The 16,976-nt window shown below is 47.4% G+C and overlaps 1 protein-coding gene across 8 annotated transcripts in view; it reads right to left on the bottom strand.

Moving 5' to 3' along the window:
• The window catches only part of KMT5B (lysine methyltransferase 5B), a 164,789-nt gene that overhangs the window by 16,843 nt on the left and 130,970 nt on the right, over positions 1-16,976 (bottom strand). For all 8 annotated transcript variants that reach the window (XM_063945059.1, XM_063945057.1, XM_063945061.1 and 5 more), the window contains 3 exons: positions 14,715-14,881; positions 13,809-13,828; positions 13,586-13,722 (listed from right to left, as the gene is read on the bottom strand). In XM_063945059.1, coding sequence (XP_063801129.1) covers positions 13,586-13,722; positions 13,809-13,828; positions 14,715-14,881 — 324 coding nt within the window. The remainder of the gene's footprint in view (positions 1-13,585; positions 13,723-13,808; positions 13,829-14,714; positions 14,882-16,976) is intronic.

Here is a 16,976-nt window from a genome sequence, read left to right as displayed (position 1 = left end):
ACCTTTACAGAAGATAGAGTTAAAATTTCTCACTTGGAAAGTGGTCATGCTGTTGGCCTTGGCATCTGCAAGGCGGGTGTCTGAGTTAACGGCCTTGTCTCACAAGAGCCCATATTTAATCTTCCATGAAGATAGAGCGGAGTTGAGGACTCGTCAACAGTTTCTTTCAAAGGTGGTTTCATCGTTCCACATGAACCAACCTATTGTGGTGCCTGTGGCTACTGAGTCAAAATCCCTCAATGTGGTTAGGGCTTTGAAGATTTATGTCGCCAGGACGGCTCAACTTAGGAAAACAGACGCTTTGTTTGTCCTGTATGCTCCCAACAAAATTGGGAATCTTGCTTCTAAGCAGACTATTGCGCGTTGGATCTGTACTACAATTCAGAATACTCATTCTACGGTTGGTTTGCCGTTGCCAAAATCAGTGAAGGCCCACTCTACCAGAAAGGTGGGCTCATCCTGGGCGGCTGCAACTTTGCCGAGCAGCTACTTGGTCAGGTGCAAACACGTTTGCGAAATTTTACAAATTTGACACCCTGGGTGATGAGGACCTCAGGTTTGGTCAATCGGTGCTGCTGAGTAATCCGCACTCTCCCGCCCGTTCTGGAGCTTTGGTATAACCCCATGGTTCTTGAAGTGTGCCCAGCATCCTCTAGGACGTATTAGAAAATGGGATTTTAATACCTACCGGTAAATCCTTTCTCCTAGTCCGTAGAGGATGATGGGCGCCCGTCTCAGTGCGGACTCTATCTGCAGTAATTACTTATTGGTTATGTTACACACGAGTTGTGTTTCTGTTATGGTCAGCCTGTTGCTGACATTGTTCATGCCGTTGACTGGATTTCTGTTGAATGCCACGTTGTACGGCGCGTTTGTGGTGTGAGCTGGTATGTATCTCACCGTTAGTTTAACAATAAATCCTTTTCCTCGAAATGTCCGTCTCCCTGGGCACAGTTCCTATAACTGGGGTCTGGAGGGGGGCATGGAGGGAGGAGCCAGTTCACACCCATTCAAAGTCTTGGGGTGCCCATGTCTCCTGCGGATCCCGTCTATGCCCCATGGTTCTTGAAGTGTCCCCAGCATCCTCTACGGACTAGGAGAAAAGGATTTACCGGTAGGTATTAAAATCCTATTTTCTGTCATGGCATATCATGTCACGAAATGTAACAGCATCCAAGTTCCGGAGGTGTGGGACTTTTGTGCGAGTCTGCCCATTTTTTAAAGCAGCAATCATTTACAAAGCAAAACCGGGTTGGTTTTTGCTTTGTAAATGATTGCTACTTTAAAAATACGGAAAGACTCTCACAGAAGTCCCACATCTCTGGAACTCGGAGTCTATTACATTTAGCCAATAGTCTCTGTGTGGGTGATTAATGTAGTCAAGAAGTGGCTGCTGCAGTTTTCAGAGAGCTTGCAGTCCAAGAGACAAAGAGCACCTGGGTGACAGTGCAATGTATGCCATCACATAGGAGGTAAGAATTCCAGCATCAACAAACTCGCCACAAAGTAATTCCTTGAAGGCAGACAGTCTAGGAAGACTCTGGCAACACAGGGAAAGAGTTACTTTTTGTCTGTTAATGTTCCTAGGTCTAGAAATCTCAACGATCTGAGAAACAGTCAAAAATAGGATTTTGGTACTTACCAGGTAAATCCTTTTCTTTGAATCCATAGGGGGCACTGGAGTACTCTAGGGATATGGACGGCTTCCGCAGGAACAGGGCACTGAATATTTAAATTCAGTAACTCTCCTCCCCTCCATACTCCCAGAATACCTCAGTGTTTTTTCCTGAGGCGAACAGGAGCGATAGAGAGGATGAACAATGGAGAATTACATATAACATAACATAACGGACAACAATAAAGTTGACGCATAACGTAACTGACAACAAAACAGTTGACACCATAACCGATAGAACTTGTAAATTTGAACCAGTCGGTGAGAACGTGTTACCATAAGATCCCCTGAACTTACCACAAACCAGGTAAAACTGCTCTGGGTGGGCGTCCAGTGCCCCCTATGGATTCAAAGAAAAGGATTTACCTGGTAAGTACCAAAATCCTATTTTCTTTTTCATCCACTAGGGGTCACTGGAGTACTCTTGGGACGTACCAAAGCTTCCCCTGTGGGCGGGAGAGCTGTTTGGCACCTGTAACACTAGGCGGCCAAAGCTAGATGCTGATGCCGCAAACGTATCAAAATTGTACAAGCGCACAAACGTGTGCACTGATGACCAAGTAGCCGGATGGCAAAGCTGCGTCGTAGAATCCCCACGACCAGCTGCCCATGACGTTCCCACAGAACGTGTGGAATGAGCCGTTACTGATGTAGGCGGCTGTAACCTAGCATGAAGGTAAGCCTGACGTATGGTCAGTTTTATCCATCTGGATAAGGTCTGCTTAGAAGCTGGCCAACCCATCTTGGCAGCATCATAGCGAACAAACAACGTATCCGTCTTACGAACTGGATACATAAACGCGTAGTGCGCGTACCACATCTAAAGTTCCAGAATCTCCTGTTAACACAGGAACTACTATTGGTTGATTGATGTGAAAAGAGGACACTACCTTTGGTAAGAAAGCGGGATTCGTCCGAAGTTCCGCTCTGTCATCATGAAACACCAAATACGGTGGTTTGCATGACAAGGCACCCAAATCTGAAACACGCCTTGCCGAAGCTAAGGCTAGGAGAAAAAATGTTTTCAAAGTGAAAAAATAAGAATTTACTTACCGATAATTCTATTTCTCGTAGTCCGTAGTGGATGCTGGGAACTCCGTAAGGACCATGGGGATTAGCGGCTCCGCAGGAGACTGGGCACAAAAGAAAAGCTTTAGGACTACCTGGTGTGCACTGGCTCCTCCCCCTATGACCCTCCTCCAAGCCTCAGTTAGGATACTGTGCCCGGACGAGCGTACACAATAAGGAAGGATTTTGAATCCCGGGTAAGACTCATACCAGCCACACCAATCACACCGTACAACTTGTGATATGAACCCAGTTAACAGCATGATAACAGAGGAGCCTCTGGATAGATGGCTCACAACAACAATAACCCGATTTGTTAACAATAACTATGTACAAGTATTGCAGATAATCCGCACTTGGGATGGGCGCCCAGCATCCACTACGGACTACGAGAAATAGAATTATCGGTAAGTAAATTCTTATTTTCTCTGACGTCCTAGTGGATGCTGGGAACTCCGTAAGGACCATGGGGATTATACCAAAGCTCCCAAACGGGCGGGAGAGTGCGGATGACTCTGCAGCACCGAGTGAGAAAACTCCAGGTCCTCCTCAGCCAGAGTGTCAAATTTGTAAAATTTCACAAAAGTATTTGACCCTGACCAAGTAGCAGCTCGGCAAAGTTGTAAAGCCGAGACCCCTCGGGCAGCCGCCCAAGATGAGCCCACCTTCCTTGTGGAGTGAGCTTTTACAGATTTTGGCTGTGGCAGGCCTGCCACAGAATGCGCAAGCTGAATTGTACTACAAATCCAGCGAGCAATAGTCTGCTTAGAAGCAGGAGCACCCAGCTTGTTGGGTGCGTACAGGATAAATAGCGAGTCAGATTTTCTGACTCCAGCCGTCCTGGAAACATATATTTTCAGGGCCCTGACAACGTCCAGCAACTTGGGAGTCCTCCAAGTCCTTAGTAGCCGCAGGTACCACAATAGGCTGGTTCAGATGAAACGCTGAAACCACCTTTGGGAGAAATTGAGGACGCGTCCTCAATTCTGCCCTGTCCGTATGAAAAATCAGGTAAGGGCTTTTACAGGATAAAGCCGCCAATTCTGACACACGCCTGGCTGAAGCCAGGGCCAACAGCATGACCACTTTCCATGTGAGATATTTTAAGTCCACAGTGTTGAGTGGTTCAAACCAATGTGATTTTAGGAAACCCAAAACAACATTCAGATCCCAGGGTGCCACTGGAGGCACAAAAGGAGGCTGTATATGTAGCACTCCCTTAACAAACGTCTGGACTTCAGGCACTGAAGCCAGTTCTCTCTGAAAGAAAATCGACAGGGCCGAAATCTGGACCTTAATGGATCCTAATTTTAGGCCCATAGACACTCCTGCTTGCAGGAAATGCAGGAATCGACCCAGTTGAAATTCCTCCGTCGGGGCCTTTTTGGCCTCGCACCACGCAACATATTTCCGCCAGATGCGGTGATAATGCTTTGCGGTTACATCCTTTCTGGCTTTTATCAAAGTAGGGATGACTTCGTCTGGAATGCCTTTTTCCTTTAGGATCCGGCGTTCAACCGCCATGCCGTCAAACGCAGCCGCGGTAAGTCTTGGAACAGACAGGGTCCCTGCTGGAGCAGGTCCCTTCTCAGAGGTAGAGGCCACGGGTCCTCTGTGAGCATTTCTTGAAGTTCCGGGTACCAAGTCCTTCTTGGCCAATCCGGAGCCACGAGAATAGTTCTTGCTCCTCCCCGCCGTATAATCCTCAGCACCTTGGGTATGAGGGGCAGAGGAGGGAACACATACACTGACTGGTACACCCACGGTGTTACCAGAGCGTCCACAGCTATTGCTTGAGGGTCCCTTGACCTGGCGCAATACCTGTCCAGTTTTTTGTTGAGGCGGGACGCCATCATGTCCACCTTTGGTTTTTCCCAACGGTTTACAATCATGTGGAAGACTTCTGGGTGAAGTCCCCACTCTCCCAGGTGGAGGTCGTGCCTGCTGAGGAAGTCTGCTTCCCAGTTGTCCACTCCCGGAATGAACACTGCTGACAGTGCTATCACATGATTTTCCGCCCAGCGAAGAATCCTTGCAGCTTCTGCCATTGCCCTCCTGCTTCTTGTGCCGCCCTGTCGGTTTACGTGGGCGACTGCCGTGATGTTGTCCGACTGGATCAGCACCGGCTGACCTTGAAGCAGAGGTCTTGCTTGGCTTAGAGCATTGTAAATGGCTCTTAACTCCAGGATATTTATGTGAAGTGATGTCTCCAGGCTTGACCACAAGCCCTGGAAGTTTCTTCCCTGTGTGACTGCTCCCCAGCCTCGCAGGCTGGCATCTGTGGTCACCAGGACCCAGTCCTGAATGCCGAATCTGCGGCCCTCTAGAAGATGAGCACTCTGCAACCACCACAGGAGAGACACCCTTGTCCTTGGGTACAGGGTTATCCGCCGATGCATCTGAAGATGCGATCTGGACCATTTGTCCAGCAGGTCCCACTGGAATGTTCTTGCGTGGAATCTGCCGAATGGGATTGCTTCGTAGGAAGCCACCATTTTTCCCAGGACCCTTGTGCATTGATGCACTGATACTTGGCCTGGTTTTAGGAGGTTTCTGACTAGCTCGGATAACTCTCTGGCTTTCTCTTCCGGGAGAAACACCTTTTTCTGGACTGTGTCCAGGATCATCCCTAGGAATAGAAGACGTGTCGTCGGGATCAGCTGCGATTTTGGGATATTGAGAATCCAACCGTGCTGCCGCAGCACTACTTGAGATAGTGCTACTCCGACTACCAACTGTTCCTTGGATCTTGCCCTTATCAGGAGATCGTCCAAGTAAGGGATAATTAAAACTCCTTTCCTTCGAAGGAGTATCATCATTTCGGCCATTACTTTGGTAAAGACCCGGGGCGCCGTGGACAATCCAAACGTCAGCGTCTGAAACTGATAGTGGCAGTTCTGTACCACAAACCTGAGGTACCCTTGGTGAGAAGGGTAAATTGGGACATGGAGGTAGGCATCCTTGATGTCCAGAGACACCATATAATCCCCTTCTTCCAGGTTCGCGATCACCGCTCTGAGTGACTCCATCTTGAATTTGAACCTCTGTATGTAAGTGTTCAAAGATTTTAGATTTAAAATAGGTCTCACCGAGCCATCCGGCTTCGGTACCACAAACAGCGTGGAATAATACCCCTTTTCCCTGTTGCAGGAGGGGTACCTTGATTATCACCTGCTGAGAATACAGCTTGTGAATGGCTTCCAATACCGCCTCCCTGTCGGAGGGAGACGTCGGTAAGGCAGACTTTAGGAAACGGCGGGGGGGAGACGTCTCGCATTCCAATTTGTACCCCTGAGATACCACCTGAAGGATCCAGGGGTCCACTTGTGAGTGAGCCCACTGCGCGCTGAAATTCTTGAGACGGGCCCCCACCGTGCCTGAGTCCGCTTGTAGAGCCCCAGCGTCATGCTGAGGACTTGGCAGAAGCGGGAGAGGGCTTCTGTTCCTGGGAACTGGCTGTTTGCTGCAGCCTTTTTCCTCTCCCTCTGCCACGGGGCAGAAATGAGGAGCCTTTTGCCCGCTTGCCCTTATGGGGCCAAAAGGACTGCGCCTGATAATACGGCGTCTTCTTATGTTGAGAGGCTACCTGGGGTAAAAATGTGGATTTCCCAGCAGTTGCCGTGGACACTAGGTCCGATAGACCTACCCCAAATAACTCCTCCCCTTTATAAGGCAATACTTCCATATGCCTTTTGGAATCAGCATCACCTGACCACTGCCGCGTCCATAACCCTCTTCTGGCAGATATGGACAGCGCATTTACTCTTGATGCCAGTCGGCAAATATCCCTCTGTGCATCACGCATATATAAAAATGCATCTTTTAAATGCTCTATAGTCAGTAATATACTGTCCCTATCCAGGGTATCAATATTTTCAGTCAGGGAATCCGACCAAGCCACCCCAGCACTGCACATCCAGGCTGAGGCGATTGCTGGTCGCAGTATAACACCCGTGTGAGTGTATATACATTTTAGGATATTCTCCTGCTTTCTGTCAGCAGGTTCCTTAAGGGCGGCCGTATCAGGAGACGGTAGTGCCACCTGTTTAGACAAGCGTGTGAGCGCTTTATCCACCCTAGGGGGTGTTTCCCAACGTGCCCTATCCTCTGGCGGGAAGGGGTATGATGCCAATAACCTTTTAGGAATTATCAGTTTTTTTATCGGGAGAAACCCACGCTTCATCACACACTTCATTTAATTCCTCAGATGCAGGAAAAACTACAGGTAGTTTTTTCTCACCAAACATAATACCCTTTTTAGTGGTACTTGTACTATCAGAAATGTGTAAAACATTTTTCATTACCTCAATCATGTAACGTGTGGCCCTACTGGAAGTCACATTCGTCTCTTCATCGTCGACACTGGAGTCAGTATCCGTGTCGGCGTCTGTATCTGCCATCTGAGGTAGCGGGCGTTTTAGAGCCCCTGATGGTCTTTGAGACGCCTGGACAGGCACAAGCTGAGTAGCCGGCTGTCTCATGTCATCAACCGTCTTTTGTAAAGAGCTGACACTTTCACGTAATTCCTTCCATAAGCCCATCCACTCAGGTGTCGACTCCCTAGGGGGTGACATCTCCATTATAGGCAATTGCTCCGCCTCCACATCATTTTCCTCCTCATACATGTCGACACAGTCGTACCGACACACAGCACACACACAGGGAATGCTCTGATAGAGGACAGGACCCCACTAGCCCTTTGGGGAGACAGAGGGAGAGTATGCCAGCACACACCAGAGCGCTATATATATGTTGGGATAACACTATACAGAGTGTTTTTTTTCCCCTTATAGCTGCTGTTTATATTATACTGCGCCTAATTAGTGCCCCCCCTCTTGTTTTACCCTTTTCTGTAGTGCAAGACTGCAGGGGAGAGTCAGGGAGACGTCCTTCCAGCGGAGCTGTGAGGGAAAATGGCGCCAGTGTGCTGAGGAGATAGGCTCCGCCCCCTTCTCGGCTGACTTTTCTCCCGCTTTTTTCAGGAATCTGGCAGGGGTTAATATACATCCATATAGCCTTGGGGGTTATATGTGATGTATTTTAGCCAGCCAAGGTGTTCATATTGCTGCTCAGGGCGCCCCCCCCCAGCAGTGACCGGAGCGTGTGGTGTGCATGAGGAGCAATGGCGCACAGCTGCAGTGCTGTGCGCTACCTTGGTGAAGACTGATGTCTTCTGCCGCCGATTTTCCGGACTTCTTCTTGCTTCTGGCTCAGTAAGGGGGCCGGCGGCGCGGCTCTGGGACCGGACTCCGAGGCTGGGCCTGTGTTCGGTCCCTCTGGAGCTAATGGTGTCCAGTAGCCTAAGAAGCCCAAGCTGGCTGCAAGCAGGCAGGTTCGCTTCTTCTCCCCTTAGTCCCTCGATGCAGTGAGCCTGTTGCCAGCAGGTCTCACTGAAAATAAAAAACCTAAAACTAACTTTTCCTAAGAAGCTCAGGAGAGCCCCCTAGATTGCACCCAGCTCGGTCGGGCACAAAAATCTAACTGAGGCTTGGAGGAGGGTCATAGGGAGAGGAGCCAGTGCACACCAGGTAGTCCTAAAGCTTTTCTTTTGTGCCCAGTCTCCTGCGGAGCCGCTAATCCCCATGGTCCTTACGGAGTTCCCAGCATCCACTAGGACGTCAGAGAAACTTAATATCCACTTGTTGTAAGGGTTCAAAATATGAAGACAGTAAGAAATCTAAAACCAGATTCAAATCCCATGGTGCTGTAGGTGGAATGAATGGAGGCTGTTCTCTGAGGACACCTTGCAGAAAGGTGTGTACAGACGGCAACAGTGGCAATCTTCTTTGAAAGTAAATTGAGAAAGCAGAGCCCTGCACCTTTAGTGTGGATAAACGCAGTCCTCCATCTAACCCCGTCTGTAGAAATAACAAAAGGACGGGATAACTTGAAAGATGACATCGGAAACATCCGAGCTTCACACCAACCTATATAGGCACGCCAAATCCTGTAATAATGAGCTGCCGTAACTGGCTTACTAGCACGTAACATGGTTGATATAACTGATTCTGGAATGCCCTCTCTTCTTATGAGAGCGGTCTCAACTGCCACCCCGTCAAACGCAGCTGCGCTAAATCGGGGTAAAGGAATGGACCCTGTTGTAACAGGTCCGGACGTAGCGGGAGCGGCAAAGGATCGTCTGCGAGTAGCCCGTGAAGACCAACCAAGCTCTCCGAGGCCAAAGAGGCGCCACTAGTATGACTGTGGCAGACTCTCGTTTGATCTGTTTTAGCAACAGAGGGAGCAGCGGAAACAGATACACGAGGCTGTACGGCCCCGCGATTGTGAGAGCATCCACCGCCACTGCCTTTGGATCTCGCATTATGGACACATACTGGGGCGTGTGGTGATTCTGGCGAGATGCCATCAGACCCACTTGAGGGTAACCCCACCTCTGGACCAACATGTGAAACACTTCTGGATTTAATGCCCATTCTCCTGGATGAAAATCCCGACGGGTGAGATAATCCGCCTCCCAGTTGTCCACTCCCGGAAAGAACACTGCCGACAATATCACTTGGTGATGCTCGGCACAAATGAGGATTCGAGCTACGTCCCGCATGGCCATGCGGCTTCTCGTTCCTGCTTGTTTGTTGATGTACGCGACCGCCGTCGCATTGTCTGACTGCACTTGGGACAGTCTGAGACCGAAGCATGTGCACTGGTTGTCATGGCGCATTGTAAATTGCCCGGAGTTCTAGGACACTTATAGACAGCAATCTTTCGTGATCCGCCCAGAGACCCTGGAGCTGACAATTTTGAACTACAGCTCCCCAACCTCTGAGACTTGCGTCCGTCTTTAGAATTATCCAATTCCAGACGCCGAACCGTCTCCCTGCTGTTAGATTGTGTACTTTGAGCCACCAGAGTAGAGAGACTCTGGCTCGTGGAGACAACCTCACCCTCTGGTGAATCTGCAGATGCGAACCCGACCACTGTGCGAGCACCTCTAGTTGAAAAGGACGCGAGTGAAATCTTCCGAACTGAAGCGCTTCGAAAGCCGCACCCTTGTGCCGAACATGCGAATGCACAAATGTACCAAGACTGTGCGTGACTTGAGCACTAATTGCACCAGATGACGAATACTCTGTACTTTCTGTTCTGGTAGGTAAATTCTTTGATTTACCGTATCGAGAATCATCCCTAGGAATTGAAGTCGTTGAGACGGAATCAGATGCGATTTCTTGAAGTTAACAATCCAACCGTGACGAACTAGTACATTGTACATTAGCAACGCATGTTGGAGGAGCATCTGTTGAGACGGAGCTTTGATGAGCAGAACGTCCAAGTACGGATCTATTATCACTCCCAGGGATCTGAGATGAGCTATCATCAGAGACATCACTTTGGTGAATACCCGAGGCGCTGACGAGTGGCCAAACGGTAGAACCTGAAACTGATAAGGGTTCTGCCGTATCGCAAAACGCAAGAACCTCTGATGAGGTGGCCAAATCGGAATGTGTAAATACGCATCCTTGAGATCCAGCGCAATCATGAATTCCTGTGGCTCTAAACCTGCAATTCCTGACCGCAGAGATTCCATCTTGAATCTGTAGCAAGTGACGTACTGATTGAGGCCCTTTAAGTTCAATATTGGCCTGACCGAGCCATCCGGCTTTGGTACCACAAACAGACTGGAATAATAACCCTAACCTTGTTGTTGTACAGGGACCTGAATCGAAACTGCTGAATCCTGCAGAGACTGAATGGCAATTTGCAGAACCGCCCTCTTGTCGTCCGACACAGGCAGTCCTGTCTTGAAAAACCGAGAGGCGGGAGACAGTCGAACTCTATATTGTAACCTTTTAACACTAAATTGCGGATCCACCTATCTGTGGAAGTCTGGAACCACGCCAAATGGAACGTCTGAAGGCGTGCTCCCACAATTGGAGATCCGAGATGGGCTGGGTGCCCGTCATGCCACTGGCTTGTCGGTGACCTTAGCGTCCTGACGACTGGTGTTGGTTTGTTGGAAACCACGTCCTCGACCTCGTCTACCAGGCGTGGCTGTTCCTCTACCACGGCCTCGAAAGGGCTGAGGTCTAAAAGATTTGAACGCCGGGCCAGAGTATTTCCGTCTAGGTACCGTTGGAGGCAATGGTAAGAAAACAGACTTTAATCCCGTGGCCTCAGAAATCCATTTGTCCAATTCAGGACCAAACAACTTCTCGCCACCGCAAGGTAACGCCTCTATACCTCTTTTGACCTCTGCTTCCGCTTGCCAAGAACGCAGCCAGAGTGCTCGTCGTACTGTAACTAGCGACGATGAAATGCGAGAAGCGAGCCGACAGACGTCAGTAGAAGCTGTACATAGATACTCAGCAGCTTCACAGATTTGATCAGCAAGAAGTATAAGGTGATCGTCATGTAGGGCAGACTTGAGTTCTGTTATCCATACAATTAGCGCCTTAGTGACCCAAATGCCAACCAACCCAGGTCTAAGCAACACTCTTGCTGCTATATACATGGACTTTAGCATAGCTTCTATTTTACGGTCTGAAGGGTCTTTAAGCGTAGTAGCCATTGGTACTGGTATGGTTAATTTCTTTGTAAGTTTTGACACAGACGAATCCACCATTGGCGGATTCTCCCATGTACATGTCACAGACTCTGGAAACGGGTAACTAGACTTAAATCTGCGAGGTAAAGAAAACCGTTTATCTGGATTCTTTCGTGTTTCTACTAACATCTTATTAAGAGATTCCGAAACAGGAAAACACATTGGAGATCTCTTTCGTTTAGTAAAGACGACCTCATCATTTGTCAGAGGCTCCTCAGTTTCTGTAAACTTCAGAGACTGACGCACCGCTCTGATGAGATTATCAATGCCTGGGCTGTCAAGATCTACACTATCTGACTGCTGGTCTACTTCGCCCTCCTCACCCTCATCTTGCGCAGTGAGGTCTGGCATAGAATCGTCAGAATGCAACATAGCAGAAACTGGTAAATCATAAGACAAATGAAATTTTATTCCTTCTACCCAAAATGGACTTGGACATTTGGCAAGACTGAGACCCCTCCGGTAGTTTTGGCGGTCTCACACGAGACTCAGATCTTGCCGCTTCCCGCTCTTGTCGAGCGGCGGCCAATTCTGATTGCAATCCAGCCATGACCTGTGTTAGCATAGCCCATGGAGGTTCCGGCAATGAAACCGGCTTTGAAACCGGAGCGGAAATTGTATTCGTAGCTGAATCCACAAAACATACTGTACATGTGGTAGATCCATCCGGCAACACACTCTTACAGACATTGCAGTGAAACTGCTTTTTTGTTTTTGCTGGTGCCTTACTCATTATGCAGACAAACAATACAATATACAAAGACAGACACTTGCACGACTCAGTAAAATTGTACTAAGGAGTGTATAATATATATATATGGCTGCAGTGCAGTGCACGTGGACAGTACTATATGAAATCCGAACCAAAATTCCCACTAACACCTCTGCGCCATCCGTTGGAGTAGAGATGTAGGGCAGGGACGTTCTGGAATCACAAACAAGAAGACACAGGAAGCATGGTTAAAATGGCCCCCATGCCATGCTTACAATTAGAATCACAGTGCAGGTTATAACATACGTCTGTATAACCCGTAACCACTGTAGCAAAACTAACCCTGGTAACATAGGCATAACAGCCTATGTAATAACTGTTAAAACCCATGCAGCCTATGTTACCTCTGTTATAAGCCACCCAGCCTCTATATTGCACACTTTCTCCCCCCTTGCAGCAGCGCTGCCTGTGAGGAGACTTCTCCCCCCTCCTGTGTGTACCACTGCGCCGGGAAGCGGGTCCTGTAAGCCGGAGATGGGGTGCAGGGAGCCGGGGAGCGTACTCAGCGGGGAGAACGGCCGTGCTGCAGAAGTGCGGCCGGCGGTTGTGAGTGGCGTGCGGCGGGTCTGAGCGGCGGTGTAGCAGCTCTTGGCGGGCGCTAGTCGGAGCGGCTGTGGCGGGCGCTGAGCCCCGTACAGCGGTGGACGGAGCAGCTGGGCCGGGCGCATGTTAGGAGCGGCGGGTGCGGGCGGCATGAGCAGAAAAGACTTTCCCCACACAGCAGGGCGGCAGCGTGCGCTGACCGCCCCGTCCCTCCAGCATACCTCGTCTCCTGTAGGGAGGGCTGCGACGGGGCTTCTTTCTGTAAGCTCCGTCCAGCTCTTGCTGCAGTCAGTGAGTGAGCTGCGTGTGGCTGTGAGGGTGCTCTATGTGAGGACCGACACGCCATGCGCTGCCTCCGCGCAGCGGCACTATCCCGGATCCACGTATTTTTATAAACTGGGAAGGGATGTGCTAAGTATAAAAATAAAAAATAAAAATAAAATTCAAAGTATGTGTGTGGAGCTCCACACAACCCTGTTAGTGCTGTGAGCATAGAAAAAACACTGAGGTACTCTGGGATATGGAGGGGAGGAGAGTTCTAAATTTAAATATTCAGTGCCCTGTTCCTGCAGAAGCAGTCCATATCCCAAGAGTACTCCAGTGACCCCTAGTGGATGAAAAAGTAAAAAGGATTATATTTATTTTAAATCATTTTCTCTGTCTATTGGGGAACACTGGGTGCACAACCTTTACACTCTAGTTGCAGGTGGTTTGTTCCTTTTTTATTTGCTACTCTTTATCATGGTTAGTGGGGCTGGTTTAAACAAAACAGAGGTATTGGCCTGCTAAAAAAAAAAAAGTGCCCCCACTCCTAGAGAGAAAAGTTTTAAACGCAAGTACAAAAAAAAAAAAAAAGCCTGTTTAGTGCAAGATATCCCTTTACCATTTGGCACCAACAATGTAAGCTTACAAAAAAAAAAAACACATCACTAATTTGCAAACTTCCTAAAACTAATCACAAATGTACCTTTCACATGTGTAACATTCGCAGTACTCGTTGTTTTCACCAAAAAAGCCATCGCCATAATAACAAGAGATCTCTTCCCCAGGCTCAATATCCCTCAGGGCTTTAACACATGCAGTATCACGGCCAGTTGATACAAACTGCAACAGTAGAAGCAAAAATTGGTTAGCTTTCCTAGCGTAACACAAATTCAATTAAAACAAAGACATTGATATATATTCCTTACCTTACAATTAGGTCTGCAATCTAGAAGACACGGGGAAAAAGAAGGGGGGGGGGGGGGGAATAAAGTCACTTAACTGTTCCACCTTTTCTGTTCTATTTTGCACATTTAAAGCATTCATCTAGGCTCTAGACAAGTTATTATACTCTAGGACAGTGATGGCTAACCTTGACACTCCAGCTGTTGTTGAACTACACATCCCAGCATGCCCTGCATCAGTTTTAGCATGGCCAAATAACAAAACTGTAGCAGGGCATGCTGGGATATATAGTTCAACAACAGCTGGAGTGTCAAGGTTAGCCATCACAGCTCTAGGACTTGGGTATATTTTATTTACAACAGTGCAGGTTTTCAAAAGTGGAGATGTTGCTCATAGCAACCAATTAGATTCTAGCTATTATCTTCTAGAAGGTGCTAGATAAATAAGTAGATCTATGTTAGAGATCGCAAGTCGCCAGCATTCTTTAAGAGGCAGGCAGCAGCAAACCTCAACACCATCTCTACAGTAGGATACTCAGCTTTTCTCCAATCTAATAGCCCCTTTATAAAAAACACATTCACCTAAAATTATGGTAATAAAAGTGTCAATAGGCTCACATTTAAAATAATATGTAGTGAGAAAAAAAAACAGACAAGCTTACATAGTATGAAAGAGTGCCAAGTTAGAATAGAAATGTTATGACCAATTACAGTAAATACATATTCCTTTTAAATGTTAAATCCTGCAGGTAGGTTCATTTTGGGCATATGGGAAGACAAAAAAAAAAAAAAAAAAAGGAACTTGGGTTCAGCCAAGAAAACGAGAAGGGTAGACCACCTAAACTTTCTAAATGCACATCAAACTTTAAAATAAAAAATTCCAAGTGGACAATATTCCAGCTGTCACTCATACAGTAGGACTAAACATACCATGGTTGATGAAGGCAGCTGGCCCAAGCCACAGCTGAGCACAGTTTTTCCTTGTGGAGTACATGACGCTAAAGTCATTTTCTCCATGACGCAAAAGCATATTTTCTTCCGCCTCAGACAGTTCAGCAATACAACCCACAAGAAGCTCTATTTTGTCATTACGCTTCCTGTTGAAGGCATACAAAAACATATACAAATAATTAATTACAAATATATAGCATGCTTTCAATTTAATATTTTGAGGACTTTTGTATTTATTGTTAAAAATCCTCATCTTGGAGGCTGTAGAACACATATAGGGAGTCATTCCGAGTTGATCGCTTGCTAGCTAGTTTTAGCAGCGGTGTAAACGCTATGCTGCCGCCCACTGAGAAGTGTATTTTAGCTTAGCAGAAGTGCGAACGCATGTGGAGCCGAGAACTGCAAAAAAAGTTTGTCCAGTTTCAGAGTAGCTCTAAACTTACTCAGCGCTTGCGATCACTTCAGCCTATTCGTGTCCGGATTTGACGCCCAGCGAACGCCCAGCCACGCCTGCGTTTTTCCAGACACGCCTGCGTTTTTGCAAACACTCCCTGAAAACGGTCAGTTGACACCCAGTAACGCCCTCTTACTGTCAATCTTCTTGCGGCCGCCAGTTCGAAGAAAAAACTTTGCTAGAACCTGAGCAAAACCACAAAGGGCTTTGTACCCGTATGCTGCGTGTGCGCATTGCGGGGCATACGCGTGCGCATAAATGCCGTTTTTTCACCTGATCGCTGTGCTGCGAAAATCGTCAGCGAGCGATCAACTCGGAATGACTCCCCTTGTGCGTTATGTTTTCCCCCAAGAGGCAGAACACTGAAAAACAAAAACACCGACTACTGTTAGCTTGCTTCTCCATCAGCTATGTATAGCGAAGCATGCATTCATAAATGGTTTGGTATATGCATCCCTAAAGCCTCAGATAAAACAATTTGACAAGTTTAAAAAAATTAAATAAAATAAACATATCTTCTATTAGCAATAGGGGTACAAAGAGAATGGGGTCTCCCAATAGCCAATTTCAACAGCAAGGGAGGGATGACTGTTGAAGATGGCTCAGGCGGCAGTGTGCACTTTGCAAAATTTAGGAAAAATATGCAGTGATAAGCCACTAGGAGAGGAAAATTAAATGATTCGATCATAGAAATAGGAAAACAGAACTTCTATGCCTGCAGCTTGGTCTCAATAATTGGGTCAGCAATTGCTTACACTAAAATAATCAGAATAAAGAGGAAGAAACAGAGAGATTCAACAAGACATTCAATAGAGTAAAGCAATCAGCAGAGTCAGGGAAGAAGTGACAGAAAACATACAATGGCCGATTTAGTCACAGAACTAAATAGATCTATTTCCAAGGAGCTCCAAAGAGCTGCACAAATTCCTGGGATGCAGGAAAAATAATTTAAAAATGATTAGTTGGGGGCTGCAAGTGCACACCAGATTTCTTTTTTAACAAAACTGTACGGTACTTGAGTAATATCCAGAAACTCAAGTATATGTTTATGGCCACACCTTCTAGTGCAAGAACTAGCAAGATGAGGAGACGACATACCCAAGGCGCATTGAAAAACTATTCCCTGACCCCAGAGAATGGTCATCACTACCTGCCACAAACACATCTATTCCATGAACAAAGACGTACACTATGTATTCAACACTTCTGGATCTTCACATAAAGCAATAATTTCAATGGTCAAAATAGTGATACCCACCAGGAACCAGTATGAAAGTCAGTGTATGGGTTCAGGGACACGGTCATTAGGTCGACAAGACTTAGGTCGACCACTATTGGTCGACACGCATTAGGTCAACATGTACTAAGTAGACATGAGTTTTTCACATTTTGTTCATTTTTTGAACTTTTTCATACTTTACGATCCACGTGGACTACGATTGGGAATAGTAACCTGTGCCTAGCGCAGCGGTAGCATTGTGTGGCACCTTGCCCGAAGAATGACAAGCGTAGCAAGCCATGCGAGGGGGCACGGTGCGCTAATTGGGGTTCCCCGTCACTTTACAATTAAAGCGACACCAAAAAGAGTAAAAAACAACAACTCATGTTGACCTTTTTCCATGTCGACCTAATGACCATGTCGACATAGTGACCTTGTCGACCTAATGACCCATACCCTAGGTTCGGCAGAAGAAAGAGATGAAGGACAATGTCAAAACAGACACACCATAGAGAGGGTGGGTGTAGTAGCCAGAAGCTGGATACTACTCGTTAGGATTTTGCCTAGA

This window comes from Pseudophryne corroboree, chromosome 11 (genome assembly GCF_028390025.1).
Source record: "Pseudophryne corroboree isolate aPseCor3 chromosome 11, aPseCor3.hap2, whole genome shotgun sequence".
NCBI classification, from domain to species: Eukaryota; Metazoa; Chordata; class Amphibia; order Anura; family Myobatrachidae; genus Pseudophryne; species Pseudophryne corroboree.
This window is presented reverse-complemented; position numbering and strand designations above follow the sequence as displayed.